Raw genomic sequence first — 27,701 nt, 5'->3', positions numbered from 1 at the left:
TCAACAGCAGCACACCACAAATGCAATAGCAGCGGGGGCTCCCAGAAAAGAGAACACTACGAAGGGGGCAGCAGAGGCAGGGGTCTCACAGAATTAGGGAGAGGTGCAATTGATATTAGAAGAGTTGTAGGGCCTCAGTAACTTAAATTTTGGGAAGGGGCAGGTCATGGGCAGAAGGGAGGGATTTGGGAAAGTGAGGGTATTCCTGGAGAACAGAGAGAAGGCAGGAAAGATCTGGGGTCAGTGTGTGTTCTTGGAAACAATGAGAAGGTGCTGAAGGAAAGATGGCTGAATCCTTGAGGCTGCTTATGATCAGGCAAGGCTGAGACTCCTGAGTAATGAAAGAAAAAGTTCCTTCAGGGACTGGGGCAGAAGGCAGTGTTTACACAGGGGACATGTTGGAGAAGTGGGCCAAGATACGGTGTTTCTGAGAGATGGGGCAATAAAAGTAGAGCTGGGAAAAGAAAGCCACTACTCCATGTCCAGCTGGTGCTCTGAAAGTGGATTTGCAGTCTGAACCTACAGTTTGGGGCTAAGAACCCAAGTTGGAAGCTGCTCCCAATTCAATTTAATAAGAACATATGAGAGAAGTGAGTGGGAAAAAAGGTCTGCAGAAGTGTAAAAAAATAATTTAAAAAAACAGCAAGTCTGAAGTGCCTCCCCTTCTAGACTGTGGTCCCCTTGATATTTCAAAATATTTTTGGCCCTTGTACTGAGGAGGTTGGACACCACTGGTTTAGTTGTACTAAATGCTGAAATCAATATTTTTATTGTACGTACTTCATCAATATAAACTGGTTCAGGCTCAGGTTCTATTGTCTCTACTTGAACTTCATCACTGAACTGTACTGTTTTCTTCTCCGTTTTCACTGAAAAACACATGGACTTTTTAAAAAAAAAAGTAAATCTCAACTGCAAAAATAAAATGTTACGCTGAAAACATTTTGTCTGCCATTTAAATTATTTGGCGGTCGAAACAAACTGTAAACTTGAAACTGAAAAAAGAAAAAGTTTAAGCAATTGAAATATTTGTTTTCTGAAAAACAAAACTGAACCTTCTGGCATATATTTATATTTGTAATCTTATTACTAAGCTCTTAAAGACAAGGGTCGATCACTTTTGAAGATAGGACTTAGGTGCTTCTGAAAATTTTACCCAAAGCCTTTCTTAGGAGCTGGAACATCCTCAAGTGAAAGTAAATAAACAGATACCCTGAGGTTAAAGTGCAGAGGAAAATTCTTTCATTATCAATAACTACTTAGAAATAAGCCATATTTTATAATTTTATATATAGATTGATCTACAGATATATAAAATAAGATGGAAGCACCACCTATAAGGTTGCTGATGTGTGTGTGAGCGCGAACATGCGCGCGCACATGAGTACTTTAAAAAAACATTTCTTGGTTGCATCCACTCCCATCTCAACATAAATTTGTCAAAGGTAACAAAAGTACCCAACCTAACAAACCCACCAATAAGTCTAATGAAAAATTAAATCAGATTTAAATTTATTATTTGTAACTTTGAAAGCCTTGTTGAATATTTAACATTTATTCTTTTTACTTAAGTGCTCAAAGAAGGTCAGACTGAAGGATGTTATTTCTGTTAAAAGAAACTAACAGCAAACTGTTCCTTTCATTCAGTACATGTCCACCAATCTTATACTTTTCTGAAGGAATCAGAGCAGAACTAATAGGGCAAAAAAAAAAAATGAAAAAAGCACCTTCACAAATAAGAGTGTTACGGGTGGTTTGTTTTTAACTTTAACTTCAGCCACAGCATTGAATTGTTTCCAACTGAAAGCTGCACTTTAGGATTCTTGGAGGTAAAATGTCTGAAGTTAGGAAAGGTGGATGCAATGTCCAATTTGCAGATTCTTCTGCTGGAGCTCTAGCCTTTTCTACTTTCATCCCAGTCACTGCCCTGGTAAGCTTTAATTTTTATTTTTATGTCTTTTTGTAGGATCAAGGATCCTTTACAGAATATTTCTCTAAGACAGGCAAATACCACTACTGTTTGTAAGGATACAGCAGAGGATCCTTGGTTCCACTTAAAGCACTGCTGTATCTCTAACCTTGTAAATGAGCTACAAAGTAGAATAATGTGGGTATTCTTTAATGAAAATGTCTGAAGGGAAACAGTCTATCTGGCAGAACCCTTCTTCTTCACAAGTTTGTTGGTTCGACAATGACATTTTCATGCTCTCTTTTGCTCAAAGGCCTAGAGTGGATTCTAGAGTCACTCAAGTCCAGAGCGTGACGCACATGCTCGTAAGCAGATCAAGAAGACAAAGTCCTTTGAGTGGGAGATCCCTTTTTCAAGAATAAACCCCAAGCCCAGGTATAGCATCTTAGCTGTACCCATCTCTGCAGAGTATCTGGGAAGGAAGGGTTGCCCATATTATTGGCTGTAGGATCCTGACTCCTGTCTTCTTCTCTGGAGGGTCCTCTGGTGCTAGTAACTGCATCTTATAGCTTAGCAGTCCCTCTTTGACAGATGGGCATTCCATGCTAACTGCTAGAATTGCCTACTTGTGTCTCAGAGCAGAACACTCTGGTAGCAGGGTCCTCAGTGGACAAGAACTTATAAGTCCCTTAGTGAAGTGACAGATAATATAAACAGTTATATCTACACCGACCTAGATGCAGACAAGAACATTAGGATTGGAGGCTATATGTTAACTTTATTGAGATTATTATTATTTTGCTTGGAATAGATTCAGAACAGTTTATTTCTCATTTTTAATGGAGCTTTTACCACTGTATGCGCAAACTAAAAATACCAAAACAAGTATTGGGTGCATTGTGTTGTATAAATATTCTTCAGCATGAACACAGTGTTACTCACTCATTTCTGGTTCAGCAGTAAGGTCAGCTGTTACAAAATTAGAGGGAAATAATCCTGTTCCTTGGTGAGTTTCACCTTTCCACCAATTTGGATCACTGAAGATTAAAAAATAGTTTTCATATAAAATATTCTACATTACAGCATAATTCAAGTAAAAATGTGAGACATTTAAATAAAAACATTCAACATGCAAATAAGTTAATTTAAACATGGAGTTCTAACGTATGTGTCCAAATATTGAGTATGAGCAGCCTGATATTTCCAAAAGCTTTTTATGGACTTTGCGTGCCTCTCTTTTTTCACAGTATCCTGTTAGAAACTTTAAAGATATGAACTTAGCAAGAATCCAAAAAGGACTGAATATTTATATAAATTCATCCATAATTATAGTAAGGATTAAAGGATTAGAAGAGTTTAAGAACATGAAGATTTCTCTCCCTCTAAAAGATGGAAGTTAACCCCCAACTGACATAGATTAGTAAGAATCTTTTCCTATGGACAGGTTATTCCTTAACTGCTTGATGCAGGATTTCTTGCACCTTCCTCTGAATCAGCTGGTAATGGACAACGCTGGAGACAGGATATTAGACTGAAAGGGCCACTGATCTAACCTGGTGTGACAATTCAACATTTCTCTACTCATTTTAAGCTTCTGCATTAAGGGCTTGGATCCTGCAAAGTGCTAGACAATATCAATGGGAGCGGAAGGCAATTGGCACCTTGCAGGATCAGACCTTAAATAGATAGGCAGGAAGCCAGGTATTTTACCGAGTACAGAAGCCAAAGGTAGTCTTTGGTCAACACTGTAGATTCATATTAGTTAATTAGCTAAATCTTTGTGCATTCCACTATTTCTTCTTTCTGGAAAGGCTATGTTTATATAATGACAGGTTTCAGAGTAGCAGCCGTGTTAGTCTGTATCCGCAAAAAGAACAGGAATACTTGTGGCACCTTAGAGACTAACAAATTTATTAGAGCATAAGCTTTCATGGGCTACAGCCCACTTCACTGGATGCATAGAATGGAACATATAGTAAGAAGATATATATATATATATATACACACATACAGAGAAGGTGGAAGTTGCCATATAAACTGTAAGAGGCTAATTAATTAAGATGAGCAATTATCAGCAGGAGAAAAAAAAAACTTTTGTAGTGATAATCAAGATGGCCCATTTAGACAATTGATAAGAAAGTGTGAGGATACTTAACACAGGGAAATAGATTCAATATGTGCAATGACCCAGACACTCCCAGTTTCTATTCGTTAATGTATCTAGTTTCCATATTAATTCAAGCTCAGCAGTTTCTTGTTGGAGTCTGTTTTTGAAGCTTTTCTGTTGCAAACTTGCCACCCTTAAATCTTTTACTGAGCAGCCAGAGAGGCTGAAGTATTCTCCTACCGTTTTTTGAATGTTATGATTCCTAATGTCAGATTTGTGTCCATTTATGCTTTTACGCAAAAGAATAAATGGACACAAATCTGACATCAAGAATCATACCATAGGGAAGGTGAATGGAAGGTTAAGTTGTAAATAGGGGCTTGACAAACAGTATGCTGGAATCAGGATGTCTGTGATAGGTAGGATAAGCAGCAACATCCTGATGCTAGACAAGATAAACTATAGACAAAATAAACCTGGAATGTAAAGATCAGGTTCCATATGAACAGCACATGGACAGAGCATGCTGTACAGAGATTAGTTCCCGCAAAGTAACCAAGCCAATCCAAAACCATGTGATTTAATGTATAGCAAACGCAATGTAATGTGTAAATGTACATATAGGAAGAAGTTGTTTGTGTAACTTTGGATGTATGATATGCTATATACCCACCCCGTGCGCTTGAGTCTGATCAACTTAACATAGCTTTGCTGTATGACAAACAAAAGAACTGAATGATGAAATCCAAAGTCAAACTAAAGGTTTTGGATCCCAGAGAACTGGATGAAGTGTTCTCCCAGAACTGGACAAGGTGTTCTGGTTAAGCCAAGTGGAAAAGGTCTCAGAGGAAATCCCAAAATACTGTTTAGGGTTTTTTTTCCTCTCTATATTGCATCCTCACATTGACAGACTTCCTGCATTGCTGAGAGATTCCAGCACAGTCACTTGAGATAGAAAGTTATGTGTTTTTATTTAATATTATTTAATATTGAGCTGTTAGTTAAGTTTTACCACTTTCATAATACCAACAGAGGCACAGGGGATTTCCTGTGATTAACAACTGGCTGGAAAAACTTGACAGTTCGAGACAGACTCCTTATTGGCACTAAACCAATCTGTAAAATGTTTTTGTTTTGTTACCAGTTTAAAAGCTGTACATGTGCTTAGAGAATGTAGATGAGACAATTTTTTAAAATATGAGTTAGACAGCCAACCATTAGTGTGTCATTTATTGTTTCTAACATAAATGTCTAGAAAGTGAAGTGTACGCTTTTTTTAAAAATGGGCAATACCATTTCAGTGATATATAAATAGCATTTTTAGAAAATTTGTGCCGTGTATATTAGCCAGATTTTAAAATCTCATCATCCCATTCAATTTAGGCTTGGTCTATACTTAAAAGATTTAGGAGCATAGCTATGTGGATTAGTGTTGTTTAAAAAATAAATAAATTAATGAACCAAAAAAACACCCCAAAGAAACCTAAACACACACAACATAGCTAGACCAGCAAAAGGCAGAGTGTACAGGCAGTTATATCAGCAAAAAAGTACTTTTGCTGGTATACCTTATTCTGGATTGGTGAGCAAAATAAGCTCTACCACAAAAGCACTTTTTTGCTACTCAACACTAAAAGGGGTTGTGCTGGTGTACCGACATCAGCAAAACTTTTAAGTGTAGATAAGACCTTACTATATCAAGAATTAAAAAAAAATCTTAGAACACAGCTCAAAATTTAACAGAAACATATTTACCTTCTCCCTAGGAATCCTGTATGCTCCTTCACTTTTCAGTGGTGGCATACAACAGACCATATAAAGCAGACAGGATGTCTAAGGGAGAATGGAATGTGATCATAATTTGTGAATTATGCAAATTGTGCAATTGGTGAACCTAAAAAGCCAGAAACTGTAGTACAACTGTGAAAAGCCCACTAGTTAGATCAGTAGTAGAAATGCGAAATAAACAGAAGGAAAGCAGAAGGACAGTAATACAAAGAGTTTTGAGGATAAGTGTATGTGTTTGTGTTTGGATAAAAAAAAAAATAAAGAAACCAGACACTCTGGTTAGAAAGCAAATGATCCCTGGAGAAGAAGAAGAAGAGTTACTTGTTTCTCTATGAGTTAAAATAAGAATTAGAGATAAATGCTGCTCATTGATAGTACTACAGTACTTAATTTTGTACATTTAAATTTTCACAACAAGAGAATAAGCTGTTTAGAACAGGGACTTGTTATGTTTATACTGCACATAGCACAATGGAGTACTGAACCTGCTTGGGACCTCTAGATGCTACCATAGTATAAATATGAAGTAGTCAAACAATTCTAATAATTACTATTCATTAGCACTGACATTGCTCTTGGAAAATTTAAAATTTGTGTATAATAAAAACCTTTTTGCTAAACAAACTGGAAGATATCTAAGAACTTTGAAACAGCTAAATCCTGGATGTATTTCTTCCTCAGAAGCAGGTCTACAAACATTATAATTAAAGCAATCAAGAAGCAAACTAAAGAAAATAAAATCCAATCCTGGGAAACAATAAGCCTCCAAAAGAGGAATAAAAGCATACCAGCATTAGAGTAGTGCAATAAAAGATCACAACATTATACATGATCACAATGTAGATTATAGTGACTATATTTTGACAACATTAGTTAGTATAGAGTTTGAGGATTTAGTATATATTTTAATATCTAACATTTGTCTGAGAAATGTACTTCTAGCATGCATTACTTGTGAACATCTATGTAAGTTACCTGTCATCAAGTACAGTTATAAGTTCTCCAGCTTTAAATGTTAATTCATTATCTTCAGCAGCTTCAAAATCATAGATCGCACGAACCTTTCGGCCCTCATGTTTGTGATTCGTTAAGAGGCTTGACGTGCTCGGATACAAACTGGAAAGTGTTGTTTGCTGTGGCCTTTGTTCTTTTAGGGACAATTCAATGGCTACAAAAAGTAAATAATTTCCTTTAAAATTCACAGATACAAAAAGGGGCAGATGTAACAATTTGTAAATTTTACTCTATGAAAGTTTTGTAGTATAATTCTGCATTTGTCGCACAATTCACAATTTCTTCCCTTCATTTAGAAATAAATACATTGAGCACAAATACTAACTTTCATCATCTTAAAATCTTCCTTGAGGTGAAGTCAATGAGAGCTTTATTGTAGCATTCAATGGGAACAGGATCAGTACTTAATACTTAAACATAAAGACCCCGGTCCAAAGAAGTCAGGGAAAGTTTTTCCCATAGGTTTATGTACCTGTGGGTTTGATACAAACATTTGCAACTCAATGAATATTTTTCTTTGGACATATGCAAATGTAATTTAAATTCTTACTAAAAGCTGCTTGAAGTGTTAAAAAGGAAAAAAAAATATTGCTATTGTAAAAAATCCACTTTAACAGTTTATGGTTACAAGTTACATTTGGTAATACAAAAATCCTTGAAGCTGTGATCTGTCAAAGGTCAGAAATGCCCACCAACTACTAGTGCAAAAACTTTATACGTATAATGAATACAAAGAATCTATATATCCATTGCTAACCTGCTGAGTCATATAGCATATGTCTACATTGCAACATAAACCAAGGCTTAAATTCAGGTTCAAGCCTAACCCCCCTTCTATCTTCACTGAAATTATGCTAACCCAGGGCTCGGACCCAGGGTCCCAGCCCACGTCAAGATGGGACACTCAGAGTTTGAACACTATTGTTTTACAGTGTAGACGCAGCCTTGCTTGACTTGTGTCCTGGAGTCCTCCAGAAGCATCCCACAATTCCAAGGGCTGACTTCCTCTGTCCTCTCTATCTCAACAATCTCCAAGTGACTCAACTGAAAACAGAAGCCACCCCACCCACTCTCTCTTAACATACAGCACCAGCTCAGTGAATCAACGTTAACCCATTCTCTTCTGATGACTGAGCGGCAAGCACACCGTCGGACAGACTCCTGAGTTTGCAATGGATACCGAACAAAACAAGCCTTTTGTAAATTGTGTTGCTTCATGGCCACGGAAGCACAGCCTGATTTTGGTGACTGTCTAGTGCAAGGCCACTAAAACTGTGGACTTCAGCAAAAGAACCAGGAATATCCATGTGTACCAGCAAAGAACTAAAAAGCTGGCAGCATTGCAGATTTCCCAGACATGTGATCAGCGCAGGGAGCATATTAAGAGACTGAAGAGTGAGTACGAGAAGACGAGAGACAAGAACCACATCTTGGGCAATTCACCAATGTCATGGCTGTTTTATTAGGAGTTTGACCAAGTGCTGGGCACTGCACCCAGCCAGGAGTCAGCCATGGTGCATGACGATTTGGTCAGCCAAAATGGTGCCCTGCTGGTCCCTGAATCCAGCATGGGGACTGATGGGAGCCAGCAGCAGGTGATTCTGTTTATGAAACCAATCACAAAGATGGCTGTGGAACGGGATTAACAGCAAATTCTAGATCCCTACTCAGAACAGCTTCTTCATCCTCCCCAACCCCGAGGAACATCCCACTGCGAGCCTGCAGAAAAGGTGGTAGAGACCGAAGCCTCCCCAGAGCCTGTTATGTTTCTGACTCCAAGTAAAAGTTTATTACTACAATAATGGAAGGGATTTCCACTCTGTGAACCAATGCACAAGTCATGAGAAGCCCTGGTAAGCAGCATGTATCTACTAATGGCAGATTGTTTCAGAGCACTTTGGAATATGCCTTCCTCCCTCCACTCCCCCACACGGAGTTCAAAATGGCAATCGGGAATTGAAAACAGTAAAAAACCTGCTTTAAAACAGTTTTTTTTAACTGTAAAGCCTCAGATGTTTGCCAGGGTCATTCATGTTTTCCTTTCAGTAGTAAGAGCTTGAAATTTGCCACTCTGTAAATCACTGAACTATCTATGGAGCCACCTGGAAAGAGTGAACTGTGTGTGTGTTTTTCAGAAACTGTCTTCTATTTCCAAATCTAGTCCATTTCAGTTAGAGATAGTCCATGCTGTCAGTGGGTCACAAAATAATTTCTCCCAAGTACAAGTAGGATGACATTTTTTGCCTAGAACTGTGCCGAGAATGGGGAAGAGGAAGGCTGTAGAAGTCTGCATGCAGCAACAACAGGGTAAACCATGTGTGAACTAATGCTGCATCCTGTTAGTTCTCTCATGGATTCTGACCCAATCCTGATTATTGATAGCTGCAAACTTTTCCTGACGCAAGAACTACAGATATACAGTTAAACTGCAGGAAAGGGCATATTTCCAAGGGCCACCTCAATAGCTGACTAGCCCACTCCACTAACAGATGTGCTGTTCAGTCACTATATGTTTGAGTATTTCTGCTGTATACACTGCAGGTTTCCCACCAACTACCTGGAATAACATCTCCCTTTAGCAATATGGCACCATAAGAAAAGTTACGTCCTCCAAAATGTGAAAGGCCTGAAATCATTTAAAAAAAAAAAAAAAAGTCTTTTGCACCAAGGGCACTATCTGCCACCACTCCACTCCCTCTCTAGCTAAGCAGTTGGGCAATTCTAATAAAACAGAAAAAGACTGTAATTTTACACTTACAATTGTCTCTGCACTTCTGTAACTGCAATTAACCAGGCTGTGTCCAGAGAATGTAGACTGAAGCATCCCAATCATGAAATATATTGGTTCAGTTTTTAAACAACATTTTGTCTCATGGAGATTCCACAAGAATTAATTCTATGCTCCTCCACTGAGCTACGTTAGACAATAATCCTGTTTCTGTTCCTATTTCTGGGCCCTCAACCTCTATTGCCTTCTGTTCATCAAAAACTCAACCCCTGGGGCAAAGCACCTTCATGGACTGTTCAAAAGAAAGCATTTCCGTGATGAAGTTATGGTCTAAGCTCTTGACACAGCAGACCAGCAAGTCCAATACCCGAAGGTGAGGGACACAAGACTGGAGCAACAGTATGCTGAGAGGCAGGAGGGAAGGCTGAAGCTCGCCGCCCAGGTGGAGGACAAGGTTTCAGCAAGGGAGCAGGCACTTGCAAAACAGTTCCTGGAACAGGAACAGCAGCTAAGAGTGGAAGACAGAGAACTGTTTCAGCAAGTCATCTCTATCATGACTGCAAGAGCACTGTCTCCTGCTGCCTCCCCCCTCCACCATGACCTGATCCCCCTGCAAGTTAACCACAGTCCAGCACTAGTTTGGACAACTTCATGTCAGGGCAGTCCATGCAGTCAGGCATCATGAGCAGCTGGGCAGAGCAACTAAACCCCATGAAGCCTTCCTTCTTCAACCCATTCCCTGTGGATACCTTTGCCACCTCTCTCTGGGACTAAATCAATGGAACACAGGAAAAGAAAGGAAAAGAAGAATGTGGGGCCAGGGAAAATGTAATGATAGAGGGTCTGTGTTGGGTTTGTCTGGCACTTAAAAAAAAAAAAAAAAAAAAAAAGGTTCTTCTGGTCTTTGTTTTGGGTAGTTGTAATATCAGCTGGCCTGTCAAGCAACTGGTGACTGTTGTACTGTTTTAATACATGTTTATAAATAAAACCTTTTATGTCATCGAGAAATTTTATTGCTATCGCTGCTTCACATGATACAATCATGATTTGAGATGATAAAGATAAAAAAAACATTCATGAGCAATTATATATTAGTAAGCAAACACTATTCTTCTATTTAGCCAGGTACAGCAATTCACATTACAATAAATTTCATATATAAACCCACGCTACTCCCCTTCAATTCATCATGTCTTTCATAACTATAATGCATGACAACCAATCCAGAACTCCTCCCAAGAACTGAACCCCCCCAATCCCGCAAAAATTAGCCACTTTTCCCCTACAAACGTATTCGTACAGGTACTATTCCCCCTCTTCCGCTGGGCCATGCAAGTCCATAATGTAAAAACACAAAGCATCCCTGACTTGTATTGTCCAGATGCAACCAGCTCCCGCAGTGGAGGCGGCACTTCCTGGCTGAAGGCACCAATTCAGCGGCCCCTTGCTGTCATAGATTCATTCAGAGGGAAATAGCTCACCTCTGGCTTCACAAAGATTGTGAAGGGCAAAGCATGCCACAGTCATGCTGACAGCATTGATGATATTGGCATCCAAAAGGGTTTGTAAAGATCTCTAACAGAATTTCAATCTGCCAAAAGCACATTCAACAACCATTCTGCACCTGTTGAGAGTGTAATTAAACCTTCTTTTGCCAGGGCCTCTGAAATCAGGAGTTTCATAAGCCAAGGCAAAAGGGGACACATGAGATCCTTCAGAAAAACGATGGGGACCGTAACTCCGCTTATGTCAATGTCATTTGGTGGGAATAGTATCACAGTCTGTCCATGAATGTAGACTCAAAAGTAGTGAAAAACTCTGGCATTGTGACCTTTTCCAGTACAGCCCATGTTGACATTGATAAATTGACCTCTGTAGTACGTGAGGAGTAGCACGCTTTATGATTTATGTATTCATGTGCTCCTTGAGGAGGACAAACTATGGCACATGAGTTCCATCAATTGCCCCAGAGCAGTTAGGAAATCCCATTCTCTCAAAGACAGCAATTACCTCTGAAATATCTTTAATGGCCGCCACCCTGGAGTAAACTACACGCCTGATTGCCTCAGAAACCTCTGCTACCACTTTAGCAAGTCGACTTTCCAACACCAAATTTATTGTTAACCGACCTATAGCAATTTGGGGTAGTCAGCTTCCAGACTGTCATAGCAACCTGCTTCTGGACTGGCAAGGGTGATCTCAGCTGTTTCTCTTTATGCTGGAAGGTTGGGGTTGGCTTTTCACAAAGCTTCAGAAATGTAGCTTTCTTCATGAGAAAGTTTTGGACCCACTGCTCGTCATCACAGGTCTGCATGACAATGTGGTCGCACCAATCTGTTCTTGAGGCCCAGTCTATATAGGGGGCACCGATGGCTATGCCAATTGTACGGAGCAGCATCTGCCAGTGCAAGTCTGCCATGTCAGTGTACTCTTCCTCTGCTGCTGCCTCCTTGTCACCCTCCTGCTCCAACATGTACCTTTAGTGAGACAGAAAATGCTACCAGAATGTCCACTAGTGCCTCAACAGTGCTCTGCCAGTTTCCTGACACAGGAGCGAAAGCGCAAGCAAGAGAAGTTCTTCAAAAGGTGTTGCTTCCATGTTGCTGGTAGTGGGAATGCACAGATAAGAAAAGCTGCTCAGCATGATGTGTTGGCAAGCTGTTCAAAATTCCTGTAATGTGCTGGATGAGCACTAAAGTTTTCCTTCAGCACATAATGTTCAAAAGGCTAGAACAGCCATATTTCAGAAGGAAGCTAGGGACTCTGGGATATAGTTGGTTTGTCTGTGCACTGCAGTGTGGACACCAGAGCCCCAGGTTTGAGCCTGGGTCAGAAAAGTCTTGGCAGAGAGTTAAGAAACAGTATAGATGCTCAAGCACAGATTCTCTAACACAGGTCTGCTGACTCAAACTCAAACTGCTAACTCTGGGCTTACAATGCAGTGTAGATATACCCATAGTGACTTGTCAATAGATACAGACTTAAAACAAAAGGCCATTCTTCTTGCTAAAAATATACAGGGCCAGATCTTTGGGTGTCTTGTCACTGCTAGCATGTTTTGGTTTAAAAAACTGATAATTGGCCCAGATGGGATCAGCCCAGCATAAGAATGATCCTGCTGATTGTGTACAACTGGCATAGGGGCTCATGAATAACACAAACACCTTGCTGCCTGAGTAAGGAGAAAGGAAAGATGCAAGGTTACTGAAAAGGAGGTGCTGGTCAGGACCCCACTATACTATCACAATTCTGGACTAGATTTTTTGGCCCATCATGGCAATTATCATCCAGTGTAATTTAGAGCAGCCTCTAGACTGCTCTAAATGCATGGTGAAGAGAAGTGCACAAACACTATGATTGGGGTAGTGCAAGCAAGAAATTTAAGCCAGCTTTGCATATCACTTGCACTGTGTGCATTGCTGGTCCCATCAAATTTTGATACTCCAGACAACTAAGGTACCTCATCTACCCCCGAGAAATCCAAGTAAAGGATTTCCACTAAGTCTTTCAAAGTGAAGCTCTCCTTGAGGTCACATTTAACTAGCAGGCTATTACAATGTCACTTCACTTTTTCAAAGGATAATTCAAAAAGCAGAGAATGATTTTTTAAATACCTGCAAGTAAAAAGCTGAAAAGGATTTTTAATACCTATAAGTAAAACAAAGGGGTGTTTTTAAATCTTTTCCACATTTTTTAAATATTTAAAATTGAATAATCATAACTGCAGTCCATAAATATACTACAACACACAGGAAAAGAGGCAAAACAAAACTATCCCTTTAGCAGTATATATTTAGTAGATATTAACAACTATATCATAAAGTATATAGATCAGAAAATAAATACAGTCACCTTTTGCTAAATCTTCCTCTTCCTTTTTGTTAGCTGCTGTACCAGGATCTTTGGCTACTAGAGCTGGGCTTGCTTTTGCTTGTTCTGCAGCCTAACCAAACACCACAAAAGTGAAAGTTAATTACAATGGACTTTATATCAGTATATTAAACACACTATTTTGTTCTATCATTGTCTCAGCCAAATTTCTTGAGGCCATTTATTTTAAAATACAATGTAAATCTCAGCATGTACTCTTTAAAGGAGCATTCAAATTTTGTCTAAAACAGAGGAATTCTTAACGTTTCTATAAGTTGGTGTTTTGTTCCTAAAATTCATTATATAACTTTTAAACGTAAACCTACAAAACTGTAGACATCGAAGAAAAACAGAATTTGTATGAAATTTCAAGAATTCATTCATCATTTAAATTCACAAGCTTTTGCATATTATTATACCTGTGAACCAACAGCTGGAAATGTAACTCCTTGCTCCTTAAGATTTTTTATCATGGCAGATATTAGACTAAGCTGTGGGTCGTTCTTGAATTCATCTGTCCATTCCACCATTAGGGCTTTTAGCTTTTCACAGACTTTTGGATGACCCTGGAAACGGCAGAAGTTAAGTTCTATAATTTAGGAATCTGCTCCTAATAATTTCTTATTAAATTAAATTTAGTATCTCAAGAAGTACACAAAATAATCAAATTGATGCACTCTTAATTCTCTTCATTTCCTATCCCAACGAAGGTGCTGTTCCACTGCATACAGGAAAAATTAAGATGGAGAGTTTCTTCAAATGGTTTAACCATTAGTATTGTCTGATAAGTTGTCTGATAACAAGAACATACGGAAGAACCATGACATAATCACAATTGGTAAGGACTCTATCAGCATTAAAATAGTATTTTAAGAACATTTAAAGGTATACAACTGACATAGGGGCTCATGAATAACGCAAACTCCTTGCTGCCTGAGTAAGGAGAAAGGAAAGATTCAAGGTTACTGAAAAAGAGGTGCTGGTCATATTTAGTTATTGCCATATCCCACATCCAAGATAAAATTCCACCGAGGGTGGAGATGACCCAGAGGAAGACCCCCTAGTACATGGGTGCATCAAGTCTGTTTCAACATTAGACTTTTGGCCCATCAAGCCCCCTGCATCCGCACAAGAACGTACCAAATGGTGAACGATTGCTATGGCCAACCATATGGCTAAGTGTTGAAGAAGACGACCACTGCCATAGCCTTAGGAACTTATTCAAATGTAACTGATCTCTTACCAATTTTTCAGTTCTGTGTCAAAATTTTAAGAGATCTAGGCAATGGAGTCCTACTATTTGCTGTTTCACATACATAAGAAAGACATGTACTACTATGAGATGCGCCATCTTAAGTATCTAAAGAAAGAGAGAGAATCAGAATCATAGCTACTATAGAAGTCTAAATGCATAAATAAAGTCCCTTTAATCTTTTTTTTTTTAAAAAAGAATTCTAATGAACACACTCTGTTCCCACCACAACCTGACAAGCAACCATTTCCTTGCCAACCCTCACTCACTATAGCCTCAGCCATCCCTCACATCTCTGTTAAAATTCACATCTCCACACAATTTCCAATCCCCAATAGCACAGATTCCATTCCACCTCTCAGAAAGGTATTTCCCACATCTAATTCAGATTCTATCCTGAAATCCTACAAAGGAACACAATACATTACCTTATTCAATACGTTGCTTACTTCACTAGCAAAATCTCTTGAACACACTTCTAAATGAAAGATTCTACCACAGTTTGATACGCATGCTCCTAGAAGCTGAAGAGAAAAAGAAATTAAAAGACAGCCATGCATTTGTACAACATAGCTTTGCAGGAGGAAAAAGGAAGGAAGCAAAAGGCCACCTACTGTCAGTGCTTGCATAGCAACATGAGGATCCTTATGGTTCACTCTCTTCATAATAGACCGAAGGCAATCCTTAGGCCTAATAATTAAGGGGGAAAATTACAAACTTTGAAATATTACAGTCCATGAATCACATCTCATTTTGAGGGAAAAGACAGAAGTAAAGCAAGCTTTACATAAATATCAGGAAAATAATTTTTTGTTAGCTTCCAGGACAAAAAACATTTTGTCAATGTTGCAATTTTAAGAACTGTACCTTTAGCAGTTCTACCTTCCCAAACATTTCTATATGAAAGATTGTTAGATTTCTGAATTAGGAGGAGCTCCCCATTAGGCTAAATTTATTTTATCTTTTGAATTATAGTTTTGTATAGTTCATCTATATTTATGAAAAAAACTTCCTATTTTTTAAAAAACATTCATAAAGTAGCAAACATTGTATATTGCATATACTGTGTAAAACACATGGCATAATTTCTGTGAAGACCAATTTCTAGCAAGATCTAATTTGTCTCTGCATATTCAGATTTTCTGTCTGAGCAGGAAACACATCAATATCCAATTTTAGCTTGGAATAGCTTTCTTTGTGTACATTTACACAAAACAGAAGATGAACAAAAACTGTTGTTATCTGATGATAATATATAGCTGGCTACATATTCTGTACCTGGGTATTTCGTGGTATAATATGTATGGAATATTGCAGGTCAAATGCAATCATTCATTTGGTCCATTTATGGCTTTTGTCTCAGATAGAAACTACAATTAGAACTTCCAGGCTAACAGCTATATTTCAGAAAGAAAAAAAAAATCTTATTAGCCAAGCTAAAAACCCTTACAAGTGTTCTGTCTGTTTTTTAAAAAATTAAGAGAATTGCTCAGTGACAGAGTTTCCTGCAGAGTTACAAACTGCAGGAACGGACCCTAATTCTTTCCCAAACAGTATCACACATTCATTTGTGCTTGCCTCCTCTCCACTCATTTCATCTAATAGACTCTCTACCACCTCTTATCAAAAGGCAAATACTCTTCCACACACTCTTGACAGACTAGACCCATCTGCACTCCACAGGTCCCAATCTGGCCACTCTTCCTAACACGGTGATCCATATCTGGACAATGTAAGCTTTGCACAGTACCCAGGGGCTTCGTGTGCATAACGCGGATATATTATATTATAACACATCTTAAAAGAAACACCTTATATACACTTCTAAAGATAATCATGTATTGCACATTATTTTTAAGTGAATATATGTCTGTTTTTGGATTCTCACACCTTGTCTTTGTAATTCTTATATGCAACCACTCATAACATATGATAGGATATTCTATTTGTTGGGGATTTTGGAGAAATGAAGATGAAATTTCTATTCACATCTCTGTTGGAGATATTCAAAGCCAAAAGAGGTTTAGAAAATGTTCTTTAAAAGTAAAGAATATAATCTGTAACCCGCACATGCCTTCAATTTGCCCCATACTTCTGAGAAAAATTCTACTCTGGCATGACATCTGATATATGAATTTTGAGACGGACTGCCTTGTTTTTTGTGAAACTGGGGAAAGAGGGGCAGTGGTTTGGAATATATAATGTATATATATTATTGGTATAAGAAATTGGTTGCGGTGAAGGTATTAGTACTCCATAATAAACACACCTCCATACTCCCCAAAAAAGTGAAAACAAGATTTGAATGTTTAGGGTTCTGTTTTATATATCTTTAGCATTTTTTACACCTATCACTAATACCTACAACAAAGCAAAGAAGATAGTTCCCTATACTTTTTAAGCAATAGTGAATTCATTCACTATTGACAAGAGTAAGCCTTTCAATAAATCTATAGTCATTTTAAATCACCTTTTTTCTTGGGGACTCTTAAGTATATAAAACATACAGGTCACAGACCTGTATGATCAAATTTCCAAGAAGGGAACTGAGTTCCTGAAGGGCGCATATAGTAGCACTTGGGGAAAACTGGCTGATTTTCCCAACTCCTGGGGCAACAGCAATCCGGGCTGCTGCAAGAGACAGGCAGAGTTCTCTCGCTCTCCCCTGAAGAGCTGATACTATTTCCACCAAAGAGGGAGGAGGAAAAATCTGTTATTAACCTTTCCGTAACTGCTGTTGTTGTTCAAGATGTGTTGCACGTGTCCATTCCTATGTATGCGTATGCTCGCCCCAATGATAGATGCCAGAAATTTTCCCCTCAGTGGTATCTGTTGGGTCGGCTCTAGTCCCCCCTGGAGCAGCACGCTCATAGCACCAGTATAAAAGGGTCCTGCTGACCTATGCCCCCTCAGTTCCTTCTTTCAGGCCAACTCCGAAGAGGGGTAGGAGGGCGGATCTTGGAAAGAACATGTGCAACACACCTCGAAGAACAACACTTATGGAACGGTTAGTAACCATTTTTTCTTCAAGTGCTTGCACATGTCCATTCCAATATAGGTGATTCCCAAGATGTTGTCCAAGTGAAGAGTTCGGAGTCTATTGACACGCTGACTGCAAGAACACTTGACCAAATCCAGCATTGTCCCTAGCCTGTTGGGTGATGGTGTAATGAGAAGCAAAAGTGCGAACTGACAACCACATCACCAATCTACAAATGTCCTGGATAGAAACTTGTGCTACAAATGCTACCCAAGATGCTTGGGCCTTTGTGGAATGTACTATCAGGACAGGTGGAGCAGGAACCTTTCCCAGGTCATAGCATGTGTGGATGCAGGATGTGATCCATGATGAAATTCTCTGGGCTGAGACAGGAAGACCTTTCATCTTGTCTGCAATGGCTATGAATAGTTGAGTAGTTTTCCAAATGGTTTAGTCCTTCATGTAGAAGGCCAGTGCACATCTAATAACTAGCAAGTGGAGGCTTTGTTCTTCCCTATGGGTATGTGGTTTCAGATAAAAGACCATCAGGAAGATAGCCTGTTTACTATGGAACTGCATAACGACTTTCGGAAGGAAGGCTGGATAAGGATGCAATTGGACCTTGTCCTTGAAGAATACTGCGTATCGTAGTTCTGATGTTAAGGCATGGATATCTGAGACCCTTTTGGCAAAAGTAATGGCCTGGTGGTCACCCTCCAGGACACAGAGAAGAGAGAGTGTTGCCAGCAGATCAAATGAGGGTTCTGTCAGTTTTGATAATACCAAGTTGAGGTCTGAGGGAGAGATTGGTTGTCATACAATCTCTCAAACCTTAAGAATCCAATTAGAGAAGTTGTTCAAGAACACAGATCAGCCATTAACCCATGGGTGAAAAGCTGAGATTGCGGCCAGATGGACTCTAATAGATGCCACCGTTAGACCTTGTTGCTTCAGGTGCAGTAAGTAGTCCAAAATGAATAGTATTGACGATTGTGCAGGCAATACTGTCTTCTGCATGGACCAGATAGAGAACCTCTTCCACTTTGCCAGGTAAGTAGCTCTGGTGGATGGCTTCCTGCTCCCTAGTAGGAGCCTATACAGGAAGGATGGGCTCCACCTAAACCAAACCAGATCCAGACTGCTGGCACTTAACATTAAAAAAGTTGCAGAGCAGTTTTTAAACTAAGAGATGGGGGAAAGCTGATTGCTGCAGAGGAGCATGTGGATCGGACAGAGAATTCTCTTAGAGGAGAGTCTATTGATAGAGATTATCTAGGTTTTAGTCAGGAGGAGAGGATGGAAGAGGATAAAGTATGGACTAGATCAGAGAGAAACATTCACATAAAAAAAGAATCTGACATCACAAAAGGGCAGACAAATAAACAGTGACAAGTTTTTAAAGTTCTTGTACACAAATGCTAGAAGTCTAAATAATAAGATGGGTGAACTAGAGTGCCTCACGTTAAAGGAGGATATTGATACAATAGGCATCACAGAAACCTGGAGGAGTGAGAACAATCAATGGGACACAATGATTCCAGGGTACAAAATATATCAGAAGCACAGAACAGATTGTGCGGCGGGGGGAAAAAAGAGGGGAGGAGAGTGGCACTGTATGGGAAAGAAAATGTAGAATCAAATGAAGTAAAAATCTTAAATGAATCCACATGTTCCATAGAATCTCTATGGATAGTAATTGCATGCTCTAATAAGAATATAACAGTAGGGATCTATTATCAACCACCTGACCAGGACAGTGATAGCGACGATGAAATGGTAAGGGAGATTAGAGAGGCTATCAAAATAAAGAACTCAATAATAGTGGGGGATTTCAATTATCCCCATATTGATTGGGTACATGTCACCTCAGGGAGAAATGCAGACACACAATTTCTCGATACTTTAAATGACTGCTTCTTGGAGCTGCTGGAACAGGAACCCACAAGGGGAGAGGCAACTCTCGATTTAGTCCTAAGTGGAGCGCAGGATCTGGGCCAAGAGGTAACTATAACAGGACCACTTGGAAATAGTGACCATAATATAATAACATTTAACATTCCTGTGGTGGGAAGAACACTTCAGTAGCCCAACACTGTGGCATTTAATTTCAGAAAGGGAAACTATGCACAAATGAGGAGGTTAGTTAAACAGAAATTAAAAGGTACAGTGACTTGAGTAAAAAGAAAAGGAGTACTTGTGGCACCTTAGAGACTAACAAATTTATTAGAGCATAAGCTTTCGTGAGCTACAGCTCACTTCATCGGATGCATTTGGTGGAAAAAACAGAGGAGAGATTTATATACACACACACACAGAGAACATGAAACAATGGGTTTATCATACACACTGTAAGGAGAGTGATCACTTAAGATAAGCCATCACCAGCAGCAGGGGGGGGGAAAGGAGGAAAACCTTTCATGGTGACAAGCAAGGTAGGCTAATTCCAGCAGTTAACAAGAATATCTGAGGAACAGTGGGGGGGTGGAGTGGGGGGGAGAAATACCATGGGGAAATAGTTTTACTTTGTGTAATGACTCATCCATTCCCAGTCTCTATTCAAGCCTAAATTAATTGTATCCAGTTTGCAAATAAATTCCAATTCAGCAGTCTCTCGTTGGAGTCTGTTTTTGAAGCTTTTTTGTTGAAGGATAGTCACTCCTAGGTCTGTAATCGAGTGACCAGAGAGATTGAAGTGTTCTCCAACTGGTTTTTGAATGTTATAATTCTTGACGTCTGATTTGTGTCCATTCATTCTTTTACGTAGAGACTGTCCAGTTTGGCCAATGTACATGGCAGAGGGGCATTGCTGGCACATGATGGCATATATCACATTGGTAGATGCGCAGGTGAACAAGCCTCTGATAGTATGGCTGATGTGATTAGGCCCTATGATGGTATCCCCTGAATAGATATGTGGACAGAGTTGGCAACGGGCTTTGTTGAAAGGATAGGTTCCTGGGTTAGTGGTTCTGTTGTGTGGTGTGTGGTTGCTGGTGAGTATTTGCTTCAGATTGGGGGGCTGTCTGTAAGCAAGGACTGGCCTGTCTCCCAAGATCTGTGAGAGTGATGGGTCGTCCTTCAGGATAGGTTGTAGATCCTTGATGATGCGTTGGAGAGGTTTTAGTTGGGGGCTGAAGGTGATGGCTAGTGGCGTTGTGTTCTTTTCTTTGTTGGGCCTGTCCTGTAGTAGGTGACTTCTGGGTACTCTTCTGGCTCTGTCAATCTGTTTCTTCACTTCAGCAGGTGGGTAAGAAACAGATTGACAGAGCCAGAAGAGTACCCAGAAGTCACCTACTACAAGACAGGCCCAACAAAGAAAAGGACAGAACGCCACTAGCCATCACCTTCAGCCCCCAACTAAAACCTCTCCAACGCATCATCAAGGATCTACAACCTATCCTGAAGGACGACCCATCACTCTCACAGATCTTGGGAGACAGGCCAGTCCTTGCTTACAGACAGCCCCCCAATCTGAAGCAAATACTCACCAGCAACCACACACCACACAACAGAACCACTAACCCAGGAACCTATCCTTGCAACAAAGCCCATTGCCAACTCTGTCCACATATCTATTCAGGGGATACCATCATAGGGCCTAATCACATCAGCCATACTATCAGAGGCTTGTTCACCTGCGCATCTACCAATGTGATATATGCCATCATGTGCCAGCAATGCCCCTCTGCCATGTACATTGGCCAAACTGGACAGTCTCTACGTAAAAGAATGAATGGACACAAATCAGACGTCAAGAATTATAACATTCAAAAACCAGTTGGAGAACACTTCAATCTCTCCGGTCACTCGATTACAGACCTAGGAGTGCCTATCCTTCAACAAAAAAGCTTCAAAAACAGACTCCAACGAGAGACTGCTGAATTGGAATTAATTTGCAAACTGGATACAATTAACTTAGGCTTGAATAGAGACTGGGAATGGATGAGTCATTACACAAAGTAAAACTATTTCCCCATGGTATTTCTCCCCCCCACCCCAGCCCCCACTGTTCCTCAGATATTCTTGTTAACTGCTGGAATTAGCCTACCTTGCTTGTCACCATGAAAGGTTTTCCTCCTCCCCCCCCCCCCCCCCCGCTGCTGGTGATGGCTTATCTTAAGTGATCACTCTCCTTACAGTGTGTATGATAAACCCATTGTTTCACGTTCTCTGTGTATGTATATAAATCTCCCCTCTGTTTTTTCCACCAAATGCATCCGATGAAGTGAGCTGTAGCTCACGAAAGCTTATGCTCTAATAAATTTGTTAGCCTCTAAGGTGCCACAACTACTCCTTTTCTTTTTGCGAATACAGACTAACACGGCTGCTACTCTGAAAAGTGACTTGAGTGAAATCCCTGCAGGCTGCATGGACACTTTTCAAAGACACCATAACAGAAGCTCAACTTGCATGTATACCCCAAATTAAAAAACACAGTAACAGAGCTAAAAAAAGAGCCACTGTGGCTTTACAAACATGTAGAAGAAGCAGTGAGAGATAAAAAGGCATCTTTTCAAAAGTGGAAGTCAAATCCTAGTGAAGTAAATAGAAAGGAGCATAAACACTGCCAAAATAATTGTAAAAATGTAATAAGAAAAGCTAAAAAGGAGTTTGAAGAACAGCTAGCCAAAAACTCAAAAGATAATAACAAAATGTTTTTTAAGTACATCAGAAGCAGGAAGCCTGCTAAGGGGCCCCTGTACAATCCAAATACAAAAGGAGCACTTAAAGACGAGAAACTAAATGAAGTCATTGTGGAGAAAGTGAATTCTTTGCTTCAGTCTTCATGGTTAAGGATGTTAGGGAGATTCCCAAACCTGAACCGTCCTTTGCAGGTGACAAATGTGAGGAATTGTCACAGACTGAAGTGTCACTAGAGGAGATTTTGGAATTAATTGAGAAACTTAACAGTAAAAAGTCACGGGGACCAGTGGCATTCACCCAAGAGTTCTGAAAGAACTCAAATATGAAATTGCGGAACTATTAACTATGATTTGTAACCTGTCCTTTAAATCAGCTTCTGTACCAAAGACTGGAAGATAGCTAATGTAACGCCAATATTTAAAAAGGGCTCTAGAGATGATCCCGGCAATTACAGACCAGTAAGTCAAACGCAAGTACCGGGCAAATTAGTGGAAACAATAGTAAAGAATAAAATTGTCAGACACATGGAAGAACGTAAATTGTTGCGCAAAAGTCAACATGGTTTCTGTAAAGCGAAATCATGTCTTACTAATCTATTAGAGTTCTTTGAAGGGGTCAACAAACATGTGGACAAGGGGGATCCAGCGGACATAGTGTACTTAGATTTCCAGAAAGCCTTTGACAAGATCCCTCACCAAAGGCTTTTATGTAAATTAAGTTGTCATGGGGTAAGAGGGAAGATCCTTTCATGAACTGAGAACTGGTTAAAAGACAAGGAACAAAGGGTAGGAATAAATGGTAAATTTTCAGAATGGAGGGGGTAACTAGTGGTGTTCCCCAAGGGTCAGTCCTAGGACCAATCCTATCCAACTTATTCATAAACCATCTGGAGAAAGGGGTAAACAGTGAGGTGGCAAAGTTTGCAGGCGATACTAAACTGCTCAAGGTAGTTAAGACCAAAGCAGACTGTGAAGAATTTCAAAAAGATCTCACAAAACTAAGTGATTGGGCAACAAAAATAGCAAATGAAATTTAATGTGGATAAATGTAAAGTAATTCACATTGGAAAAAATAACCCCAACTATACATACAATATGATGTGGGCTAATTTAACTACAACTGATCAGGAAAGAGATCTTGGAGTCATCACGGATAGTTTTCTGAAGACGTCCACGCAGTGTGCAGCAGCAGTCAAAAAAGCAAACAGGATGTTAGGAATCATTTAAAAAGGGATAGAGAATAAGACGGAGAATATTTTATTGCTCTTATATAAATCCATCGTAGGCCCGTATCTTGAATACTGCATACAGATGTCGTCTCCTCATCTCAAAAAAGATATACTGGCATTAGGAAAGGTTCAGAAAAGGGAAACTAAAATGATTAGGGGTTTGGAACGGGTCCCATTTGAGGAGAGATTAAAGAGACTAGAACTTTTCAGCTTGGAAAAGGGGGGATATGATAGGGGTATATAAGCGGAGATATGATAGAGGTATATAAAATCATGAGAGGTGTGGAGAAAGTAAATAAGGAAAAGTTATTTACTTGTTCCCATAATATAAGAACTAGGGACCACCAAATGAAATTAATGGGCAGCAAGTTTAAAACAAATAAAAGGAAGTTCTTCACACAGCACACAGTCAACCTGTGGAACTCCTTGCCTGAGGAGGTTGTGAAAGCTAGGACTATAACAGGGTTTAAAAAGAGAACTAGATAAATGCATGGAGGTTAAGTCCATTAATGCCTATTAGCCAGGAAGGGTAAGGTGTCCCTAGCCTCTGTTTCTCAGAGGGTGGAGATGGAAGGCAGGAGAGAGATCATTTGGTCATTAACTGTTAGGTTCACTCCCTCTGGAGCACCTGGCATTGGCCACTGTCGGCAGACAGGATACTGGGCTGGATGGACCTTTGGTCTGACCCAGTATGGCCATTCTTATGTTCTTATGTTCTCATGGACCTGGTCTGAGCATGCTAGCTCTGTGGGGTTCAGCCACAGAGTTTCCAGGCCATGAGATGGAGGGACTTGAGGATCAGGTGATGCAGGCAGCCGTGGTCCTGCGAGATCAGGTCTGGATACAGAGGCAGAAGGATTGGCGTCCACCGAGAGGCCTAGAAGTGTGGCGAACCAGTACTGGCGGGACCAGGCAGGGGCTATCAGGATGACTCATGCTTTGTCTCTTCTGATTCTCAGCAAGACCCTGGTTATGAGAGGAAAAGGAGGAAACACATAGAAGAGATGAACCATCCAAGGGAGGAGGAAGGCATCTACAAGAGATCTAGGGGCTGTGGCCCAGGAGGGAGCAGAAATGCAGACGCTTCTTGTTGTGCTTTGTCGCGAAGAGGTATATCTTGGGTGTTTCCCACCTATGGAAAACGGTTTTCATGACATCTGGGTGAATGGATCACTCATGGTGGTTGTAGAAGGATCTGCTGAGGTGATCCGCTAGACTGTCTTGCAATCCCGACAGACAGGAGGCCTTGAGGTGGATCGAGTGAGCTATGCAAAATTCCCACAAGTGAAGCACTTCTTGATATAGGGGAGAGGAACATGCTCCTCCCTGCCTGTTCATAAAAAACATCGCCGTTGTGTTGTCTGTGAGAATTGACACATTCTTGCCTGCCACCTGAGGCTGGAATGCCTGGGAAGCCAAGTGCACTGTCCTGAGCTCCCCGACACTGATGATGCAGGGAGCACATTTCCTGAGACCAGAGGCCCTGCATTCTGAGGGAATCCAAGTGAGCACACCAGCCCCTCGCTGAAGCTTCTGTAATGAGAGATACTGATGGTTGGAGCCTTGAGAACAGGACTCCTGCATGCACCATCAGGGGGTCTAGCCACCAGTTGAGGGAGGAAAGCACTGATGGGAACTGTGATCACTGTGTCCAAATGGTATTGGCTTAGCAAGTATACCAACCCCAGCTACGACTGGAGAGGTCAGAGTCCAAGTTTTGCATGCTGCACCACACAGATGCATGAAGCCATGTGACCCAGGAGCTTCAAGCAGTTTCTTGCTGGAGCGATGGGATGATCTCTGAGGCTCTCTATAAGCATCACTATTGCCTGGAATCACCCTGCTCAGAGGATGTCTCAAGCCAGTTATCGAGGTAAGGGTAAAGCTGAATCCCCTGCCTCCTCAAGTACAATGCAACGACCGCCAGGCACTTCGTAAACACCCGAGGGCCGCTAACAGGCCAAAAGTTAGAACTGCGAATTGGTAGTGCATGTGGTTCACCATGAATCTAAGGAATCTTCTGTGAAATAAAATTGAAAAATGGAAGTAAGCGTCCTTCAAATCGAGGGCAGCATAACAATCCTCTGGAGGGAGGAGATGATGGAAGCCAAGGAGACCACGCAGAACTTTAGCTTTTTCATGTATCTGTTGAGGTTTTGGAGGTCCAGAAGAAGTCTGAGACCACCAATGGCTTTCAGGATTAGGAAAAATCAGGCCCCTTAACTCCGGTGGAACTCTTCCACAGCTCCCAACCTTAGGAGCGACTACATCTCTTGGGCTAGAATTTTCTTGTGAGAAAGGTTCCTGAAGAGGGATAGAGAGGGAGGCTGGGAGAGGGATGGAAGAACTGAATTGAAGGGTATGTCCTACTGCTATTGAGCTTAACACCCAGCGGTCTGTCATAATATGGCCCAAGCCTGACAGAAATGGGAGAAATGGTTTGCAAATATGGAGTAGGTTGGATCAGAGTCCTGTCCTGGTATGTCATCCCCAAGCACCCCATCAAAAGGCCTGCTTGGACCCCTCCTCCCAGTGTTTGGGGGAAGTAGACAGATGTGGAAGAGGATTCTGCAGGTCGTCTCCTAAAGCCCCTGCTCCTCTTCCTGTAAGAGTCCTGCCTGGCAGGCGGTGAGAAGACTCAAGAGGCCAGAATTTATAATGCTTCCTCGTGGACGCCAGTGTTTAGACGCATCGGGACTTCAGAGTAGCCCTGGAGACCTTTACACTGTGCAGCCTAGAGTCTGTTTGCTTGGAAAAAAGAGTGACATGCCCTCAAAAGGGCAAAGTCTGTTGGACCTCGTGTGGTAGGCTGAAGGATTGAAGCCATGAGCTTCTGCGCACTGCTACTGCGAAGGACATAGATTGGGCTGCCGAGTCAACCACATCCAAGGCCGCTTGTTGGGACACCTTTGCCACAGACTTCCCTTCCTCCAGGAGAGGAGGCTGCTGACACCACCAAAGAGCCCAGGGTGGGGGTTGTATATAAAAATTCATATCCCTTAGACCTGGAACAAAGTATTTCTTTTAGTCTTCTTTGCCATCGACTGAAGGGACACTGGGGTCTGCCACAATGCCTCTATGGCGTCCATAATGGCTTCATTAAGGGCAGTGCTAGTCTTGATGGGCCTGTTGATGTTAGGATGTCAACTAAGACATAGGAGGATTCCCAGACCTCCTCCACCTGAATGCCCGGGTTTTTAGCCACTCTCTTAAGGAGCTCTTGATGAACCCTATAGTCATCCTGAGAGGGCACTATGTCCATTCCTGCCATTGCCTCAATCAGAAGAGGAAGTCTGTACCAATAGGGGGCACTGTATTTCTACCTCAACACCAGACGGGTCTCGCGGAGCTGGCTCTGGGTATTCGATACAGGCTTCAGTACCAAAGCCAGGATCTAGACTGGAGCGGAATGGAGGCAGCGCTCTGGCCTCAAATGCCACAGAGTCCGACCTTCCAGATTGCAGCCCCTGCATCAGTGGAAAAGCCAAGGGGTTCCAAAAGGGCCATTGTACTGGCATTTGCCACTGCCCCAGGGGTTATGCCATGGGGGGGATTCCCTGGGCCAGGTCCATAGTAGGATAGTACAGGCTGGAGTGATGGTACCAGCTCCTGCGTGAGGTATATGACTCTGCCTCTGAATCAGACTCTGAAGATTCCCTGTCAGAAGACTAGGGAGGAGTGGTGCTCACCACTGCCGGCGATCAGTGCAGAGAGGAAGAAGATTGGAATAGCACCATCATAGCAGGTTTCCCCTTGGAAGGCACAAGGAGTCTTGGCACCACAGAGGTTTTCCCCACCAGCATGGAATCTGCAGGCTCCTACGCAGCCAGGGATACTGGGACCAGCATTGAGAGGAAGTCTCTTGGCGTGGCAAACGCCTCTGGAATAGATGGTAAAGCCAAAGCATTGGTAGCTCTGGTGGCTCTCCTGCATTGGCGAGCCCATCAATGGGGCCAGAGTCAATGGCACTGCACAGATCAACAGGGCTGTGGAGTGGTCCGACGCAGGTCGCACTCTGCTAGTCTCTCCATGCCCTGTCAACCTCAGGATCGGGGAGTGTCCTCTGTCAGTCTTCCTCGGCTTTTTCCTAGGCACTGGAGATGATGCTGAGATACTCGTGAGGTGGACAGAGTGTTGGTCCTCAGTACCGGTGATGAGGAACGGCACCAAGGATCCCAAAC

The 27,701-nt window shown here is 41.2% G+C and overlaps 1 protein-coding gene across 4 annotated transcripts in view; it reads right to left on the bottom strand.

Annotated features, from left to right (window-relative positions):
* Positions 1-27,701, bottom strand: part of STAM (signal transducing adaptor molecule) — an 88,672-nt gene that overhangs the window by 16,794 nt on the left and 44,177 nt on the right. For 2 of the 4 annotated variants that reach the window (XM_038391195.2, XM_043509396.1), the window contains exons 3-9: positions 15,283-15,358; positions 15,097-15,192; positions 13,836-13,982; positions 13,399-13,489; positions 6,780-6,972; positions 2,852-2,946; positions 781-869 (exon numbers count right to left, since the gene is read on the bottom strand). In XM_038391195.2, the coding sequence (XP_038247123.1) occupies positions 781-869; positions 2,852-2,946; positions 6,780-6,972; positions 13,399-13,489; positions 13,836-13,982; positions 15,097-15,192; positions 15,283-15,358 (787 nt within the window). Of the gene's footprint in view, positions 1-780; positions 870-2,851; positions 2,947-6,779; positions 6,973-13,398; positions 13,490-13,835; positions 13,983-15,096; positions 15,193-15,282; positions 15,359-15,946; positions 16,703-27,701 lie in introns of those variants that run through there. The other 2 variants (XM_038391197.2, XM_038391198.2) reach the window with 2 other exon arrangements.

Source organism: Dermochelys coriacea, chromosome 2 (assembly GCF_009764565.3).
Source record: "Dermochelys coriacea isolate rDerCor1 chromosome 2, rDerCor1.pri.v4, whole genome shotgun sequence".
Classification (NCBI taxonomy): Eukaryota; Metazoa; Chordata; order Testudines; family Dermochelyidae; genus Dermochelys; species Dermochelys coriacea.
The sequence above is the reverse complement of the archived record's forward strand: the minus strand, read 5'-3'. Positions and strand labels throughout refer to the sequence as shown.